The 15,515-nt window shown below is 64.4% G+C and overlaps 5 protein-coding genes across 5 annotated transcripts; 2 read left to right on the top strand and 3 right to left on the bottom strand.

Moving 5' to 3' along the window:
- Window positions 1-1,167: 1,167 nt before the first annotated feature.
- On the bottom strand, window positions 1,168-1,643 carry CHLNCDRAFT_17797 (hypothetical protein; the record flags this gene model as incomplete). The annotated part of the gene is made up of 3 exons (XM_005842763.1): window positions 1,168-1,262; window positions 1,380-1,469; window positions 1,553-1,643. Coding segments are annotated over 3 exons (276 nt in total), but the record flags the coding sequence as incomplete, so codon positions are not given.
- A 1,446-nt stretch (window positions 1,644-3,089) lies between these two features.
- On the bottom strand, window positions 3,090-5,763 carry CHLNCDRAFT_142596 (hypothetical protein; the record flags this gene model as incomplete). Its single annotated transcript, XM_005842762.1, has 6 exons — window positions 3,090-3,493; window positions 3,663-4,251; window positions 4,420-4,533; window positions 4,663-5,058; window positions 5,190-5,433; window positions 5,732-5,763. The coding sequence occupies 6 exons, from the start codon at window positions 5,761-5,763 to the stop codon at window positions 3,090-3,092; spliced, it is 1,779 nt and encodes a 592-aa protein (XP_005842824.1).
- Window positions 5,764-5,828: 65 nt separating this feature from the next.
- On the top strand, window positions 5,829-9,224 carry CHLNCDRAFT_33393 (hypothetical protein). The gene is made up of 12 exons (XM_005842774.1): window positions 5,829-6,102; window positions 6,237-6,326; window positions 6,461-6,526; window positions 6,687-6,783; window positions 6,931-7,084; window positions 7,197-7,389; window positions 7,600-7,726; window positions 7,835-7,945; window positions 8,076-8,201; window positions 8,387-8,542; window positions 8,699-8,802; window positions 8,956-9,224. Exons 1-12 carry the CDS (start codon window positions 5,896-5,898, stop codon window positions 9,064-9,066), a joined length of 1,542 nt encoding a protein of 513 aa, XP_005842836.1. The 5' UTR covers window positions 5,829-5,895; the 3' UTR covers window positions 9,067-9,224.
- A 202-nt stretch (window positions 9,225-9,426) lies between these two features.
- Window positions 9,427-10,119, bottom strand: CHLNCDRAFT_142594 (hypothetical protein; the record flags this gene model as incomplete). The annotated part of the gene is made up of 3 exons (XM_005842761.1): window positions 9,427-9,682; window positions 9,863-10,004; window positions 10,113-10,119. The coding sequence occupies 3 exons, from the start codon at window positions 10,117-10,119 to the stop codon at window positions 9,427-9,429; spliced, it is 405 nt and encodes a 134-aa protein (XP_005842823.1).
- Window positions 10,120-10,637: 518 nt separating this feature from the next.
- On the top strand, window positions 10,638-13,952 carry CHLNCDRAFT_55622 (hypothetical protein; the record flags this gene model as incomplete). The annotated part of the gene is made up of 9 exons (XM_005842773.1): window positions 10,638-10,754; window positions 10,905-11,052; window positions 11,206-11,248; window positions 11,370-11,718; window positions 11,981-12,108; window positions 12,284-12,817; window positions 13,073-13,222; window positions 13,358-13,432; window positions 13,805-13,952. The coding sequence occupies 9 exons, from the start codon at window positions 10,638-10,640 to the stop codon at window positions 13,950-13,952; spliced, it is 1,692 nt and encodes a 563-aa protein (XP_005842835.1).
- Between the last annotated feature and the right edge of the window lie 1,563 nt (window positions 13,953-15,515).

The following is a 15,515-nucleotide window of genomic DNA, read 5'->3' as shown; positions in this document are numbered from 1 at the left end:
GCAACGTAGCTGGACCGCAGGAGAAAGCGCTGCAGCACATGGGAGGAGCCAGCACTTGCAGTGGAGGTGAAACATGAGCAGTTGCGATCCCCTCCCTGCCAGCTCCCCGCCACGCACCTGCCAGAAGGGAATCAGGAAGCCGCTGTCGTTGGATGGCACATGCTCGTTCGCCGCAGCCGTCGAGATGTGGCAGGTCAGTGCCTTGCTGCTCAGCGCCGTGCCAAGGGTTTTCAGGAAGCTGGTTGGCCGCACGTGCGGCGCTTCCCCGGAGGCCTTGCGCATGCTGTGCTGGTGGTGTGCGTAGGTGTGCATGTGCCGCTTGCTTGCCTTCCATCCTGCAGCAGCATGCGGAGAGGCTAGCGGGTCAGTTCAGACAATATTCAAAAACAAATCGGCAACATGGCTCGCTGCTTCGGATCACAAATGCCCGCTCACCTCCTGGCGGCAGCAGGTCAGGAATGGGGGCCGAGTTGACCACAGTGAGCATCCCCGAGCCACGCACGGACATGGGCCGCTGGCGCAGTGTGGAGCTCCTGCAGCTGGTGATTGTTTCGGGCGTCAACAGGACCACGCGGCTGGATGCCTGCAACCCCAAGTCGCCCGCCTCCTGGTCCTCTGCCAATGTCGGCAGCTTGTCCACGGAAAAGGCTGCGGCGAAGTTGCCACTGGCGTGAAAGGGAGAGGGCATCGGCAAGGTGTTGGCGTGGGCGTGGCTTGGGCCCATGTTGTCGTGGGCGGAGCCCAGCTTTCCATCACCGCCTTCACCAGCCGCTGTGGACAACGGTCCCGCCGATTCAGACTTGGCTGCCTTTGCCAGCTGCCGCCTGATTTTCTGGGATTTCACAATGCTTTCCATGGTGTCGAACAAAGGCTGCGCCCAGATCTGCAGAAAGGGGCATCCATCCAACACGCGCCAGGTGAGCGCTGGAAAGGATCCGGTGGGGTAGCGATTGAGCACCACTTCTCGCTGCTCACCTGCCACACCGTGGCTGCCTGCAGCAGCACCAGCAGTTGGGCGATCACGATGACCCAGGCAGGACAATCTGCAAGGGACAGAGGCATGGCGTGGGTCGGCTGGCAAACTAATGTGGCGACTGCGCGCAGGGCACACTGCCCGGAACGCAGCCCCTGGCCATCCCGCCAGCCATACGCACCCGTCAGGTTGTCGAAGCCCTCCAGCACATTGCCGGGAACATCATTGCCGAATGATAGGTAGCACACCACGCTGGACAGGAGGTAAAAAGTGCCCGCCATACTCACGCCTGCAGCAGCACAAGCAGTGGTGGCACATCATGGTTGGTACTGGCACCCCGGGCGCATGACAGAGGCAGCGGCATGGCAGGACGGGTGTGATGCAGCTACAAGAATACAAAACTGACCAATGTTTATTGCTTTCCGCATTGTCGGTGTTGCGGGCGGCGGCTGGCGAAGGGTGTCTTGAATTTCCATAATGATCTCGACGAACCCAACTGCAACAGACACAGGCAGAGGCAGCATGAAACAAGAACTGGGGGCAAGCGAGATGTAGCAGGCATTTGGGGCATGACCCCACATGCAAACGCTAAGTTGCCGAGCGATGCCAAAATGTTGAAAGCTTTGTCGGCGGAGGATGACTCGATGCCGCCGACGGTTCCGAGGCCGTTTCTAGCATAAATGCAGCCAAGGACCAGCACGATGGTGGAATAGAGGGCTGCACACGTGCAGCCAGGCAGGCAGTGAGGATCGGCAGGTTCCAGGCAGGGCTGCCCTGGCAGGGCAGTCTTATCCGGGCGGCGCTGCTGCCTGCCCACGCATCATCAGGCACGTGCAGCCCAAGCCAGCTCCGGTGCTCACCTGCCGCCCCCGTCGCCAGTGTGCTGACCCACCACAGTTCGGCAAGGGAGGGGATCTGGCTGAGGAGCACCTCCACTGCTCCCACCGCAAGCACACAAGGGTATTGTTTCATCTCTTCATAACCCAGCCGCTGGATCGCATACTGGAGGGCGGCGCCTCCGGTCAGCGAGTAGGCTGCGGCAGGGTGGAGGGGAGCAATGCCTTTGTGTCCCACAAGCAATTGCAATGGACGGCAAGAGGAGGGATTGCAGTGGCCTCCTGTCGCATGCCACTCGCCACACGCACCGATGCAGGTCAGCACCATGTTGGTGCACTGGAACACTGCCACAAGCTTGGCGCTCCGGTCGCCCTGCACATTGAGCACGAGGCATTAGCGAAGCAGGCAGGGAGCAAGGTGGCAGATGCCACTAACCCGGGGGGGAAACTGCACCTCACCAGCACGTATTGCACGGAATGGTGATAGCGAGCAAACTCGATTCTGTCGACCATGTACAGCCGAGATATGATGTGAGCGGACAGCAGCGTAACCAAGTAGAATGCTATCAGTAGCAAGGGCCCCGCCACCCAACCCATCCACGCGATCGCCTGTGGCAGTGTCAGTACGCCCACGCCCGCCTGTGGCAGGCAATGCAAGGGGAGCGCCGCAGCAACGACCCAGCGCAAATGAAGTGAGGCAGGGCAGGAAGTGACGGGCAAGAGAAGCCAGCGGAGGCTCAGGGCCAGCGCGGCGGCTGGCAGGCGGCAGCGGCGGGGAATTGCCCGCTGCCGGCTCCCGCCAGGAGCGAAGATCAACCACAGCCACTCACCACTGAAGCGAAAATGAGGACCACAACAGAGCCTAGCGTGCCTGCAGGCTTGTGACCGCTCAGGGTGGGCTCAGCATACCGGCGGGATTGCAACCAGCTGTACCCACACACACTGATCGCATCTAACGCACCATGCTTGCCGTTGGTCGGCTCCAGAGCCATTTCCACGCCCGTCATGATGACCTCGGAGAGGGCTTGGTTGCGGCTCCCTCAGGGGCGTTGCCTTCACAGCCAGACGCTCGGCTGACAACTCGCATGCCGGAAGAAGAAGTGCGCCTGGGGGGGGCGGGCGCCAGGTGGACGGTGGTGCACCACCTCCCCCTCCCGGGGCCTCCCGGAGAAGGCCTAGAGGCCTTCCTTGCACTCCTGCCTCCGTGAACATTCCAAAATTACGATGTGAAAGGAAGGGCTGCAGCAATTCCAGCCAATGCCCGTGGCACCCTTGCGTCCTCACCGCCGCTGCCGCTTGGCGGCGCGCGCGCCTGGGCCGCTGTCGCCGCCAGTGACGTCCGCAGACTCAAACAGCGGCTTGAGCGGCACGGGCTTGAGATCCCGCCACAGCTGGCGCGCCGCCACCATGGGCCCGCTGCTGATGCGCCCCTCCACCGCCGCCGCCGCCGCTTCCCTGGCCTCCGGGCTGAACAGCTTGGCTGCTTTCAGCACCAGCGCCACCCAGCCGCTGGGCTTGGCCTTGCCGGCAAACAGCTGGCACACGCCATCCCACAGGAGCAGCAGCGAGGCCAGGGGCGCAGGGTCGCTGATCTGGCCGCCAGGCTGGCTCTTGGCCAGCGCCAGCAGGCCATCCCTGCACACCTCCTCCAGCACCCCCTCGACGTCATTGTGCAGCTGTTCATCTGCAGGTGGAGGGAGGAGGGGTGGCAGCGACAGCATCGGTGACAGAATCTCCACTGCTGATCGCCACCAGCGCTGGCACCAGCACCAGCCGGGCGGGTAAAGGGCTCGGTGCTCCGATGGCGAGGCTAGCACCAGGGGGGCAATAAAAAGCAATGGCATGGTGCACACCTGTGGAGGGTGAGAAGCGGTAGCGTGCCAGCACAGCAGCACCGCAGCTGGCGGCCTGCAGCGCGGATGCAAAGGTGTCCATCGCAGCATCCCAGTGCTGCTCCCCACAGCTGCCCAGAAACTGGGCTCGCCTGGCCAGATAGGCTGCCAGGTAGGAGTGGCAGTACCACATCCAACCAGGTTCTCCCGGCAGGCTTCTCTCACACCTGCTTCCAGCTGCTGCTGCTACTGCAAGGGTGCCATTCGATGCGCTTTCCTGCTGCTGCTGCCCTGGCGGCGGTGGTGGTTGCGGCTGCGGCTGCGGCTCGTTGAGGCAAAGCGCCACCGTGGCGCAGCCGCCCGCGTCGTCAATCCGCAGCGCAACATACACTCTGCCATCTGCCGTTCCATCCCCTTCTTGTGCTGCCTTGCCTTCGCTGTCAGCAATGCTGCCGTTGGTGGCGCCGGTGGCAGGTCTGCCGCCACTTGCCAGCCTGATGGCTCGCTCAAACAGTTCCTGTGAATCGCCCAATCTGCGCTGCAGCAGCCACGCCAGCTGCGCTGCATCGCCGCTGTCCCGAGCTGCATCTAGCGCATCCTGGGCTGCTACCTGGGGTGGCAGCAGGAGGGCCAGCAGCGGCAGCATGTACTTGGAAAGCATGCAGGGAGTGCCAGCAGCGGGATCCAAAACATCCAAGCGGCGAAGGCACCTCCGTGCCTGCCAGTCCCCAGCGGAAGCTGTGCAGGCACTGCTGCTCAGCACCGAGCAGCAGCACACCTCTTTGAGGTCTGCCAGGGCACAGAGCGCTGCCGGGTACAGGGCCGACGGCTCCACCTCTGCCAGCACCTCCAGCAGCCGCTGCTGCACCGCCTGCAGCTCCTCGCTGTCCGTCTGCGGCGGAGCACGGGAGGGGCATGGGGGGGGGTGGCTTGAGAAGTGCCTAGGCAGGCTGGTTCTGCTTCGGTCAGAAAGCAGACATCAACCTGTGAACAGCAGGCAGCATCAGGCACCACACCAGACCTCCAGGCTCACCCCCTTCTTGCCGCCCGAGATGGCAGGGTTGAGAGAGGAGACGAGCGCCGCCAGGGCGGCGTGCGGAGAGCACAGCACAGCGTGGCCGCCCGTGTAAAGCCACCCTTCCCAGGCCTCCCGAGAAACCGGCAGCCCACGCTTAGCAGCTGTGTCTGTGGTCACTTCCACAGTAGTTTCCCTGTCGCTCCTGTTGCTTAGCTGTATCCAGCAGTGGTCTTCGCTGATCTGCATGCGTGCCGCCGCCAGCTCAGCGTGCTGCTGGTACCGCCGGCTGAGTGCATGGCATAGGGCGTAGGATGTCGTGACCACGCCTGCGCAATCCAGCTGCCTCTTCAGCCCAGGCATGCCGCCCGGCAGCAGCAGCGCCGCAAAGTTATACACGTGCTGCAGGGTTAACCGGGCGCGGCACAGGGAGGCGGGTTGGCCTGGTGGCGGAGGCATTGCCGCTTGTCAGGTGGGGCTCTGCACGCAGTGAAGCACTGGCAAAACAACACGACGAAAGCGCAACTGCCAACCTGCGCGTGCTGCAGGTCCTTGCTGTATCCCTTGTTCAGCTTGCTCCACACCGCATCAGCCACCGCCTTGACCTTGGCTGCAGGCGCCGCCTCCGCCTGGAGCATACCACTGCCTGCCAGCTCGCCAACGTACGCCTCAAAGGCCGCCGCTAGCTGATTGACCGTGCCGGGCAGGTCTGCCGGCCATTTCTGCTTGCTGGCATCCTTGGGAGTCAGGCTCAGCTCCACCGCACCCAGCGCTATGCTGCAATATAGGAGCGAGGAGGGAACGACGGTGACGGTGGCGGCATGGCGGCGGTGCCTTTGGCAACTCTCAGCCTCTGTAGAGCGCCGCAAGTCCTTACCTGAGCCTTGCAACATCAGGAGTTGACTGCTGGAGCTCGTGGCGAAGCAACGTCTCCAGGTATTCGATACACCGAGCTGCTTCAGGGCTTTTGAGTGCGTACTGCATCTATTACGATTGCAGAGGCCGTCAATTGGGCGACGAATCGCATTGTTGACAACCTCCAGAGCTTCAGGAGGCCACTGTACCGTAACTGTACCGCCGCAGCGCCGCTGGCTGCTCGAGCCTCATCACGGGTCCCTCGAATGCTGTCAACGCACGTCACATCCACAGTAGTAGGCTGTAGACGCTCCAGACACCCATCTCGCCTTTTCTCGATCACCGACCCGCCGCAGCAGACTTTTGCACACCCAGATTGCGTGAATGAAGCGCATCAGAGACGAACTGGAGGAGGGCGGGGACGATGGCGAGGACACGCGGGAACAGGCCGCCCCAGAGGAGCCTGCAGCGGCGGCAGAGGCGCAGCCGGAGGACGAGGAGGACGACAAGCCTCTGATGTCGCACTACAAGATGAGCAGGAGCGTGCGCAAGGGTGCCGAGTGCCCTTACCTGGACACCATCTCCCGCCAGGTGCGCCGCCGTCGCTGCCGCCAGCCCCCGCCGTCCACAGCAGCCCTGCGCAAGCCTGCATTTGATTGCTTCCAGTGTTGCAGCTGCACGCAGCGCCACTGCTCTCAGCTGCCGTGCTCCCCGATCTGCTGCAGAACCTGGATTTCGACTTTGAAAAGTGCTGCTCCGTGACGCTGAGCGGCCACAACGTGTATGCCTGCCTCGTGTGTGGCAAGTACTTCCAGGTGGGTCTTGCTGCTCCTGGCAGCCCCTGTTGCACCTGCTGCGAGCGTTTCTGCCTGATCAAGTGACAAAAGTCGCTGTGCAACCCTGCTTCCGCCGCTGCTGTGTGACCCTGCGTTCTCGTTCCGGGGTGCAGGGGCGGGGCCCCAGCACGCAGGCGTACACGCATGCACTAGAGGCGGGGCACCACATGTTCATGAAGGTGTGTGCTGTGTGTGTGCTGCGGGAGGCAGGTGTGGTGGGGCAGGGGTGCGCTGCCGTTTTGTCGGGCGGTGCCGGCCGGGGCAGGGCGTCGTGTTGCCCCGACGCCGTGTCCACCCAGCTCGCTGCCCGCCTGGCGCTGCGGCACGGTGTGCCTGCAGGTGGAGAGCGGGCGTGTGTACTGCCTGCCCGACATGTACGAGGTGCAGGACAGGTCGCTGGCTGACATCCAGTACGTGCTCAACCCCACTTTCACGGGTAGTGCTGGCCGCTGCCCTGGCGCTGCACATTGTGGGATGTGTGTTGGGGGGCAGCACGCCAGTTGCTTGCGAGAACGTCCAACCCCACCCTGGCTTTGGCGCTGCCCGCTCCCCTCACCCTGCCCTGCCTCCCCCGCCTGTGCAGCTGAGGACGTGTCCAAGCTGGATGGCGGCGTGAGCTGGGCGCGGGCCCTGGATGGCAGCGAGTACATGCCTGGGCTGGTGGGGCTGAACAACATGAAGCAGAACGACTATGCAAACGTGGTGGTGCAGGCGCTCATACGCGTGTGGCCCATACGGTGGGTGGTGGCTGGGTGGGCAGCTCGCAGGCGGTGCGTCCATTGCTGCACTGAGGGCCCACGCGCACTCACACGCACTCAACACCCAATACCACACACCACCTGCTCGCAGCGACTTCTTCTTGCGCCCCGAGAACTACGCCTCGTGCCAGTCGCTGCTGGTGCAGCGGTTTGGGGAGCTGGTGCGCAAGGTGTGGAACCCGCGCGCCTTCAAGGGCCAGGTCTCGCCACACGAGTTCATGCAGGCACGCGGCAGCTGGCTGCTGGCACGCAGCAGCTGGCACGCAGCAGCTGGCAGCTGCCGTGTGCTGCATGGCATGCGGCAGGTCTTCGTGCTGCTTGGGTGGCAAAGCAGCATTGGGCCTCACCTGGGCAGCAGCGGCGCTAGCCAATTTGGATTCGGATTCGGATGGGCCACTGCCCGGCAGCTCCACATACCGCCCCCGCTGCTGCTCGCCGCTGTGCCGGCTCCGCCACCTGCTTATACCGGAGCTGGCCCACCTGCCTCCCCGCAGGCGGTCATGTCTGCCAGCAGCAAGCGCTTGATCATCGACCGGCAGAGCGACCCTCTGGAGTTTTTGTCCTGGCTGGTCAACAGCTTGCACCTGGACCTGACGGGAGGGAAGCGCAAGAAGCGGTCGGGTGAGGGCTGCGGGGCTTGCTGGGAGCCAGTCGGCCATGCCTGCTCCACCCTCTCGCTCTCACTGCTGCCACCTCTCCTCCCTCTCCTGCCTTCTTTGTGGCCCGCAGTCATCACCGACTGCCTTCAGGGCGAGCTGGAGGTTGTGACGGAGGCGGGGACGGGCAAGGCCAAGGAGGCGATAAAAGATGTGATCGACCATGTGCCCTTCCTCATGCTGGGTGCGCTGTGGTCGCCCGCTGGTTTGGGCGCACCCAGGGCCTGCCTGCCGCTCGCTTTTCTGCGCTGGGATGCCTTTCTGACGACCGATCGCCCCTGTGCCCTCGCCGCCCCGCCTTGCCCCTCCTGCAGGCCTGGACCTGCCTGCCGCGCCCCTGTTCAAGGATGCACTGGAGAAGGTGATCATCCCTCAGGTCCCCATCTTCGACATCCTGCGCAAGTTTGACGGCCAGCTGGTGCACGAGGACATCAAGGCCGGTGGGTGGCAGGGGGCAGGCTGTGGGCGCCGTGCGACGCTGGCTGCTTTTTGTTGTGCACCCGGAAGCTGTGGGAGGAACATGCCACGGTGCCTGCTGGCCTCCTGGGCCTGCTGCCAGCATCCCCCTACCCTCCTGCACCGGCTTCCTGCGACAGCACGCCTGCGCGCCCCGTCCCCTGCGCAGGGCGGCGGCGCTTCCGCGTCACGCGCCTGCCGCGCTTCATGGTGCTGCACGTGCGCCGCTTCCTCAAGAACCAGTTCTTCGTGGAGAAGAACCCCACCATTGTCAATTTCCCCGTCAAGAACCTGGAGCTGGCGGGGTGCATACCGGTGCCCAAGGGTGCGCCCTGCGCTGGCCTTGCTCGTACAAGCCGGGGCGGTGGCGCGCAGGGGGGGGCAGCCTGGGGCCCGGCTGGCCGCTGGCACTGTGTGCGCCTGCGCCTGCCCCCTCTCCTCCTTGCCTCACCCCTCCACGTCCGACCCGCTGCCGCTGCAGGCCCCGACAGCCAGCCCGCGCCCAGCAAGTACGACCTGGTGGCAAACGTGGTGCACGAGGGCAAGGCGGGGGCGGGGCTGTACCGCGTGCACATACACCGCAAGGTGGGCGCCGCCCGCCTGCTGCCCGCCTTGCGGCCTGCGCCGCGCCGCTCCCCGTTTGGGCCAGCACACAGTGCAGCCTGCCCCACCTGCGGGCGAGGAGCCCAGCCTCTTCCCCTTCTCCTAGCGTGTCCCCTCCTGTCCCTGCTACTGCAGGTGGAGGATGTGTGGTACGAGGTGCAAGACCTGCGGGTGACCGAGGTGCTGCCACAGATGGTGGCGCTGTCGGAGACCTACCTGCAGGTGTATGAGCTGAAGGAGCAGTAGGGAGGGAGGGAGGCGCGGCGGCTGCAGCACCACCGAGCAGCTGCAGCCGAGCACACGGCGCAGACGCTTGTTGCCCTTCTGGCGGCAGACCATCCATTTCAGACTGCCCTTGTGTACTGTTTGCAGCATAATCTTGCATTTAATGAAAGCTCACTTACGGTGTGTTGCATCGGGGTCAAATATTGTGTGCTAGCACTAGCGCTAGGCGGGAGCACCGTGGGCACGCTTGTTCACTCCTGGTCGAGGGGCAAGTGGAATCGAAATGAAATGGCGAGCGGATGTTCAATGCAAAGAGAATGATGTGGAGAGAGTATACAAAAGGCGGGGCTGGCTTTCTTAATCAAACGAGCAGCCACGAGATCACCGCTTCAATGGCGGCTGGCCCTGCTGCTGCTGCTTGAGCTTCAGCTGCTGCACCACCGCCCGCGTGGCCGCCACCTCGGCCCGCAGCTCATCCACCAGGGCAGGCAGGTCGGGGGCCGCCGCCGCGCCGCCCAGGCCCACAGAGCTGCCGCCGCCGCTGCCGCCGCCAGCGGCGCTGCTGCTGGCATCGCTGGCACCCGCGGCTGCCAGCATCTCACGCTGCGCCCGCTCCATCACCTCCTCCTGGAACTCCCTGCGGGTTGTTCACAGGAGGGCCACACAGGAATGTGAGGCCCACCGATCTTCCCGCACCAGCCGGGCAAGGGGTACAAGCAAGCGGGGCGCCAAGCGGCATGAGCGGGCCGACAAGTCCCAGGCCAACCAGGCGCAAGATCTGACATCCTGCAACCAGCTCCCACTGCCTGCTGCTCACCGGATGGCCTGCCGCGTCTCGGCATCCCATTTCCCAAACTCCGCCAGCGCATCGCCCAGTGCCGCCCCCAGCCGCTCGTTCACCGTCTCGGCCAGGGCCCGCCCAATGAAGAACCCCTCCAGAATGTTCTTGCTCTCTTGTGCTGCAGCAGAGGCGAGGTCGCTTGCATCAGATGCATTGGTAGAGATGGCGCACGTCGCAGCTGTCGCAGCAGGCGGTGGCGGCAGGCGGCGCCAACCCACCGCTAGACACTGCATCCCTGCTGCTGCTGGCCCTGACGCGCCGCTGCGCTGCTGCTGCTCTTCTGGATGGCCGCGGGGCAGCTCGGAGGGGTGCTGGACTGGCCTGGCGCACCAGAGGTGAGTGGTGCACCATGGTTGGTGACGCCATGGAGCTCCGCCAGCCTCTCTGCTGGTGATGCCGAATGATCCGATTGATAGCAACGTGTTGTGGTGCTGCATTGTGATGGCCAATGCGCCAGGAGGAAGGCACCAAGAAAACCCCCTCGCGAGGCCTCGGTCGCATTTGCGTGGTTGCAGGCTATCCATGCACCTCCACACGGCACCACAGCGTACTGTGAGTGGACAGAAGCGGTGATTGGCTGCAAAGCGAGGTTTCGGCCCTGCCTCCCCTGCCACTGCCAGGCCCACACACAGCGCCCTGCATTTGGTGTGGGGCGGCCAGTTTGAGCTGAGCTTGCAAAGCCCCGGTGGTCGGTTGGGGGGAGCTGTACTGGAGTGACGGCACCTGAAGGCGGCGGCGCCCATTCCGCGGCATGGCTGGCGCTGGCAAGTCGTTGGGGCCCAAAGAGGCGGGCTTCCTGGACGTGGCAACCTATACCCTCGCGGGGATCCTCCTCTTCTTCCTGGTGGTGTCCCTCACCTTTGAGCGGGTGAGCGCTGCGGGTCCTGTTGGTGCCGGCGCCTGCGCCACCTACCTATCTCCGCGCCATCGAATGCAGCCCCGCCATCCAGCTTACGAACGCGTTGCTGCCGCACCCAAGCAAGGGCCTGACTTCTTGAAGCAATCTTGCCGCCTGCAGAGCACGCAATGGCTCATGCGATACCTGAAGAAGCGGAAGCGCAATGGGCTGGCGCAAGCTGTATCCAACCTGGTGCTGGAGCTGACGCTTGTGGGCCTGGTGTCGCTGCTGCTCATCGTTCTGCAAGACCCCATCGCCAACATCTGCGGTAAGCGGACGTGTCATTTGTTGTTGTTGTTGGTGGTGGTGGTGGTGGTGCCTGGGTCAGGCAGGCGTCTGGGAAGCATCTCTCCCCCCCCCCCAACGCTCGGACGCATGCACCCATGCATGCTCAACATTGTATTGCCTGTGCGTCATGCAGTGCCATACTCGTCGAGCACGATACAGCAATGGAGCTTGATAGGGTGAGGGTGGTTGCCGACGCAACCCCTGGAAAGCCTGCCAATGACTGATGTCGCGCCCGACGCCTGGCCAGCCCTTGCCCGGTGCCGCGGCCCTCCCAAACCCCGCCCTTGCCTGTCGCAGCAACGTGCCGGGCTGCGACTGCTGCCTGGAGGACACAGACACCGTGGGCTCCTGCTTCTTGGCGAGCCGCCAGTGCGGCGACGACTTCTGCAACTGTGGCGGCAAGAATGCATCCTGCCTGGCGGAGGAGCCGTCCCTGCAAGACCTGCTGCAGGAGTGGAGCAACAGCTCGGGCTGCACCCCCACAGAGTGCAGCCTGGAGTACCTGCAGCGCGCGGCGGAGACGCCGCAGGCGGAGGCCGCGCGAGACGCGCTGAAGCTGGAGTGCGATGGTGAGCGGGGCAGGCCGGCCAGCGCTGAGGGCACGCCGTGTGCTGCTGGGTGCTGTGCACCCCTGTGCTGCTTGGAAGTCAAAGCGCTTGGGTGCCGACCCTTGGCCCACACAACCATGCGCAGGCATTGTGGCGCTGGACTCCGAAAAGTGCGGCGAGGGCAAGGCGCAGCTGATCACCATCACTGCCCTGCACCAGGCGCGTGCGCTGCGGGGCGCACCACGGCAGCGGCGCCATGGGCTGCGCGCCTTCCTCATCCATCGCCTGCGCTGCAATTACCTTAAACCCCTCAAGGGTTGAGCCCACCGTTGGTGTGTATGTTTCGTATCTTCCCTGCAGGTCCACATCTTCATCTTTACGGCGGCCATGACCCACGTCTTCATGGGCATCCTCATGATCCTGCTGTCCACCTGGCGCCTGCGCTCCTGGCGCCGCCTTTGCGGGGACGAGGACGAGCATGCGCGCGGGTGAGTCGCCCTGTGGTTTGTATGTACTTATAGTAAATAGTATCTACAGCGGGGGAACTACCCCACTCTACTGTATGTAGCAGCCTGCCACTTACCCTTGGCCCAGCCTTTCTGCCCGCTCCAGCATGCCCCCACACAGTTCCCGTCCCCTGCTGCACCACACACCCGCCTGCAGAGTGCGCAAGCTGCTGGACCGATCGACGACGCCCGAGGTGCAGCCCGCTCCCACGGGCTGGCAGCGCCTCATGAACTCGCGCCTGCTGCGGCGTCACACGATGCCTACGTCCCGCAGCCGCGGCGCGGCCTCCTCGCCGCCCGCCGGTGCTGGGTCCCCGGCCACCACCCCTGCCTCGCCAACTGCCGCTGCTGCGGCTGCTGCTGAGAACGGGGCCGCAGCTCCAGCCGCTGCCTTCAAGGAGGACCAGCCAGCTCCGCCGCCGGCCCGAGGTCACAGCATGCCCGCCCTCGTTGCGGCGGCGGTGGCGGCCTCCAAGCAGGCAGAGGGCGGCGCCGCCTCCGACAAGCTCGATCCCAGCGAGCACAGCCGTGGCAGCGATCAGCTGGCGGTAGCAGAGGCCGCGGCAGAGCGGGGCCAGCAGACGGCGCAGCAGCAGCAGCCGCCGTCGGACAGCACGGGCGGCGAGCCAGGGCAGAATGGCAGCAGCAGAGTGGCCATCCTGGCTCCAGTGGCCTCCAAAGAAATGGATGGGTCCATGCTGCCTGGAGTGGCGCCAGCCGCGGCACCCGGCCCGCCCCCGCAGTTCTCGGTCGCGCGCTCATCCATCATGATCAGGCGAGCAAGCTTGCTGCCGGGCGCCGAAGAGGCACACCTGCCAGGCGGTTGCCTGGCTGGCAGCCCCCCACTGGGGGCCTGCTGGCCGGTGCCTTGTTGCGAGGGCTGTTGTGAGGACCACTCCTGGCCCCACCACATTTGCCGCCATCAGGTTGATCTAATGCGCTGCAGGTCGACCTCCATCAAGAGGGGCGACTATGCCGGCTGGGCCCAGGAGTACGCCATCTGCCTGCTGCACATGCTGCTGCCGCGCCCCGTGTCGGCCGAGCAGCTGCGCCTCATGCGCGCCTCCTTCATGCTCTCACACCGCGTGCCCGAGGGGTGAGTGCTGTGGGCCCTGCCCCGCTGCCAAGGGGCCCACACCCTGCGTCAGCACATTGCACCCTGCCACGCCTGACCCCCGTCCGCTTTCCCGCCTCTCCTGCGCGGGTTGTGCCTGCGGCGCTCCCACCGCAGCTTCGACTTCTGGCTCTACATCAATCTGTCCATGGAGGACGACTTCTCGCAGATCGTGGGGGTGTCGCTGGAGATGTGAGGGGCCGCATGCGCTGGTGTGCTGACTTGCGGCGCCGGAGCAAGCAAGCTACAAACATGGGCTCCTTCTCCACCTGTCTGTCATGCTTTCCCTGCCACCTCCCTGCTGTCGCCTCGTCATATTATGATGAGCCGCCGCCCGCCCCGGCTGCCGCAGGTGGATCACTCTGGATCAGCGGCGTGCTGGGCTGAAGGGCCATGCTGTTTGTGATCCTGTCGGGAGTCGTGCTGGTTGTCGTCAACGTCAAGCTCTTCTCTGTGATTCGGTGAGGCCCTGCTCGTGTGAACAACAATCAATGGGGTTTGAATGTTCATTCCATACATGCGTTTTCATCATTTCTATGCTACGGTGTGCGCCATGTCCTGCAGGCACGTGTGCCGCGGCGCCAAGGTTAACCAGCTCAGCTCCCAGGTGTTTTGGTTCAACAAGCCCGCCCTGCTGCTGCACCCAATCAAGTACCTCCTCTTCCTCTGCTCCTTCATGTTTGCCTCGGCGGTGAGCAACCAGCGGGCTTGATCAGCTCCCCGCCCTGGCATGCATGCTTGACGTTCTTAAAGTGTCTTGGGTGCATGCATGCGTGCATGCATGCGCGCCCCTCATAGCTCCCAGCCCCTGTGCCTGACCCGGACGCTTGCTGCCCCTCCTGCTAGATTTTCTTCGTATGGGTGAGCAAGCAGTGGCATCACCTTGCAGGATGCATGCGCAGCGACGGGGTGCTGGATGCAGCCTGTCTGTGCACAGCTGCCACAGCCTGAGTTCGCACCATCACCGCCAGGCGCCTGTCGTCAGCTGTTTCCTGCTCCACACCTCAACCCGCTGCGCTGCCTCCCGCCCCCATGTTCTGCAGTCGTTTGGCGCCCACTCCTGCCCCTTCAGCACCAGCTTCTGGTTTGCGTGGCTGCCCCCCTGGTGGGTCTCCCTCATCCTCAGCGGCCTCATCTTCTTCGACGCAGCGGTGCGCACCCTGCCCTGCTACTCGCTGGCGGTCCAGATGGGGTCAGACTTCAAGCACCACATGCTCCCCACGGGCATCAAGAACCGGCTGCTCAAGATTGCCGAGAGGATCAAGCAGAAGCACAAGGAGCAGCAGGCGGCCGCGGCGGCGGCCGAGGGCAGCCGGCGCGCCGGCGTGCTGGGCGGAGCGCAAAAGCTTGTGCAGCAGCTCAAGACTTGATGTCGGCTGCCGGGGGAGCACGCACCGCTGTCGCGTGCTGTATTTCTGTTCCCCATTGTATATATTGTGCTAACCACAGATATGTGCTGGCCACAGATATGATCAACTTTGCTATCGCAGTTTGCTATTCTGCTAGCATGCCGATCTGTCTCAAACCCAAAGCCACCTTTTTTTTTCTCATTTGATGTCACATCAACCTAATTTCATTGCTGCTCTGCTCTGCTCACGTCGAATTCGACTCGATCAAAAACTGTAGTAACCAGCCTAAGCACACCCCGGCAGGCCCAGGGCATGCACTTTCGGCTGACAGCTGCTGCACATGGCTATGCTGCGACTGATCTTGCTGATCTTGCTGCCAGCTGTTAAGCGCTCCTATGCTCCTCATGTCGTGGGCCTCAGGCGCCCCGGCACACAGCCGCCGCCGCGCCACCCGCCAGGACAAGCATCGACACCGCCACCACCGCGGCCACCTCGGCTGCATGCTTCTGCCTCTTCTGCGCCTCGATCTGCGCCTGCGCGGACAACGGGAGGACAGCAGGCACGCATCAGTGTCGGGCGTTAGCACGCTGGGGAAGCATTGGCGGCAGCACAGCACATCCATCCACCACCACCACCACCCACCTGCGCCTCCGCCAGCTCCTGCTCCCTGGATGCCAGCTCCCTGCCTGCACCCTGGCACTGCTCCCTGGCCTCCCGCAGCTCCCTGCTGGCCTTCTTCAGCCCGCCACGCAGCTCCGCCTCCCTCTGCGAAGCCTGCTGCTCCAGCTGGCGACCGGCCGCCTCGGCCGCCTCGACAGCCGCCGCCTCGGCGGCACGCGCCACGGCCACCGCGGCCTCCGCCTCCCGCAGGCGAGCAGCCAGCTCGCGGTTCTGGCTCTCCAGTGCCGCGGCGCGGGCGGCCTGGC

Source organism: Chlorella variabilis (assembly GCF_000147415.1).
Source record: "Chlorella variabilis unplaced genomic scaffold CHLNCscaffold_43, whole genome shotgun sequence".
NCBI lineage: Eukaryota > Viridiplantae > Chlorophyta > Trebouxiophyceae > Chlorellales > Chlorellaceae > Chlorella > Chlorella variabilis.
Note: the sequence above shows the minus strand (reverse complement) of the source record. Positions and strands in the feature narration are given on the sequence as shown.

Excerpts from the sequence above, each read along its gene's own strand:
- CHLNCDRAFT_33393 (XM_005842774.1), top strand. The coding sequence starts at position 5,896 with ATGAAGCGCATCAGAGACGAACTGGAGGAGGGCGGGGACGATGGCGAG. Across the intron at positions 7,946-8,075 it reads TGTGCCCTTCCTCATGCTGG|GCCTGGACCTGCCTGCCGCG; the intron begins GTGCGCTGTGGT and ends CCCCTCCTGCAG. Across the intron at positions 8,202-8,386 it reads GCACGAGGACATCAAGGCCG|GGCGGCGGCGCTTCCGCGTC; the intron begins GTGGGTGGCAGG and ends TCCCCTGCGCAG.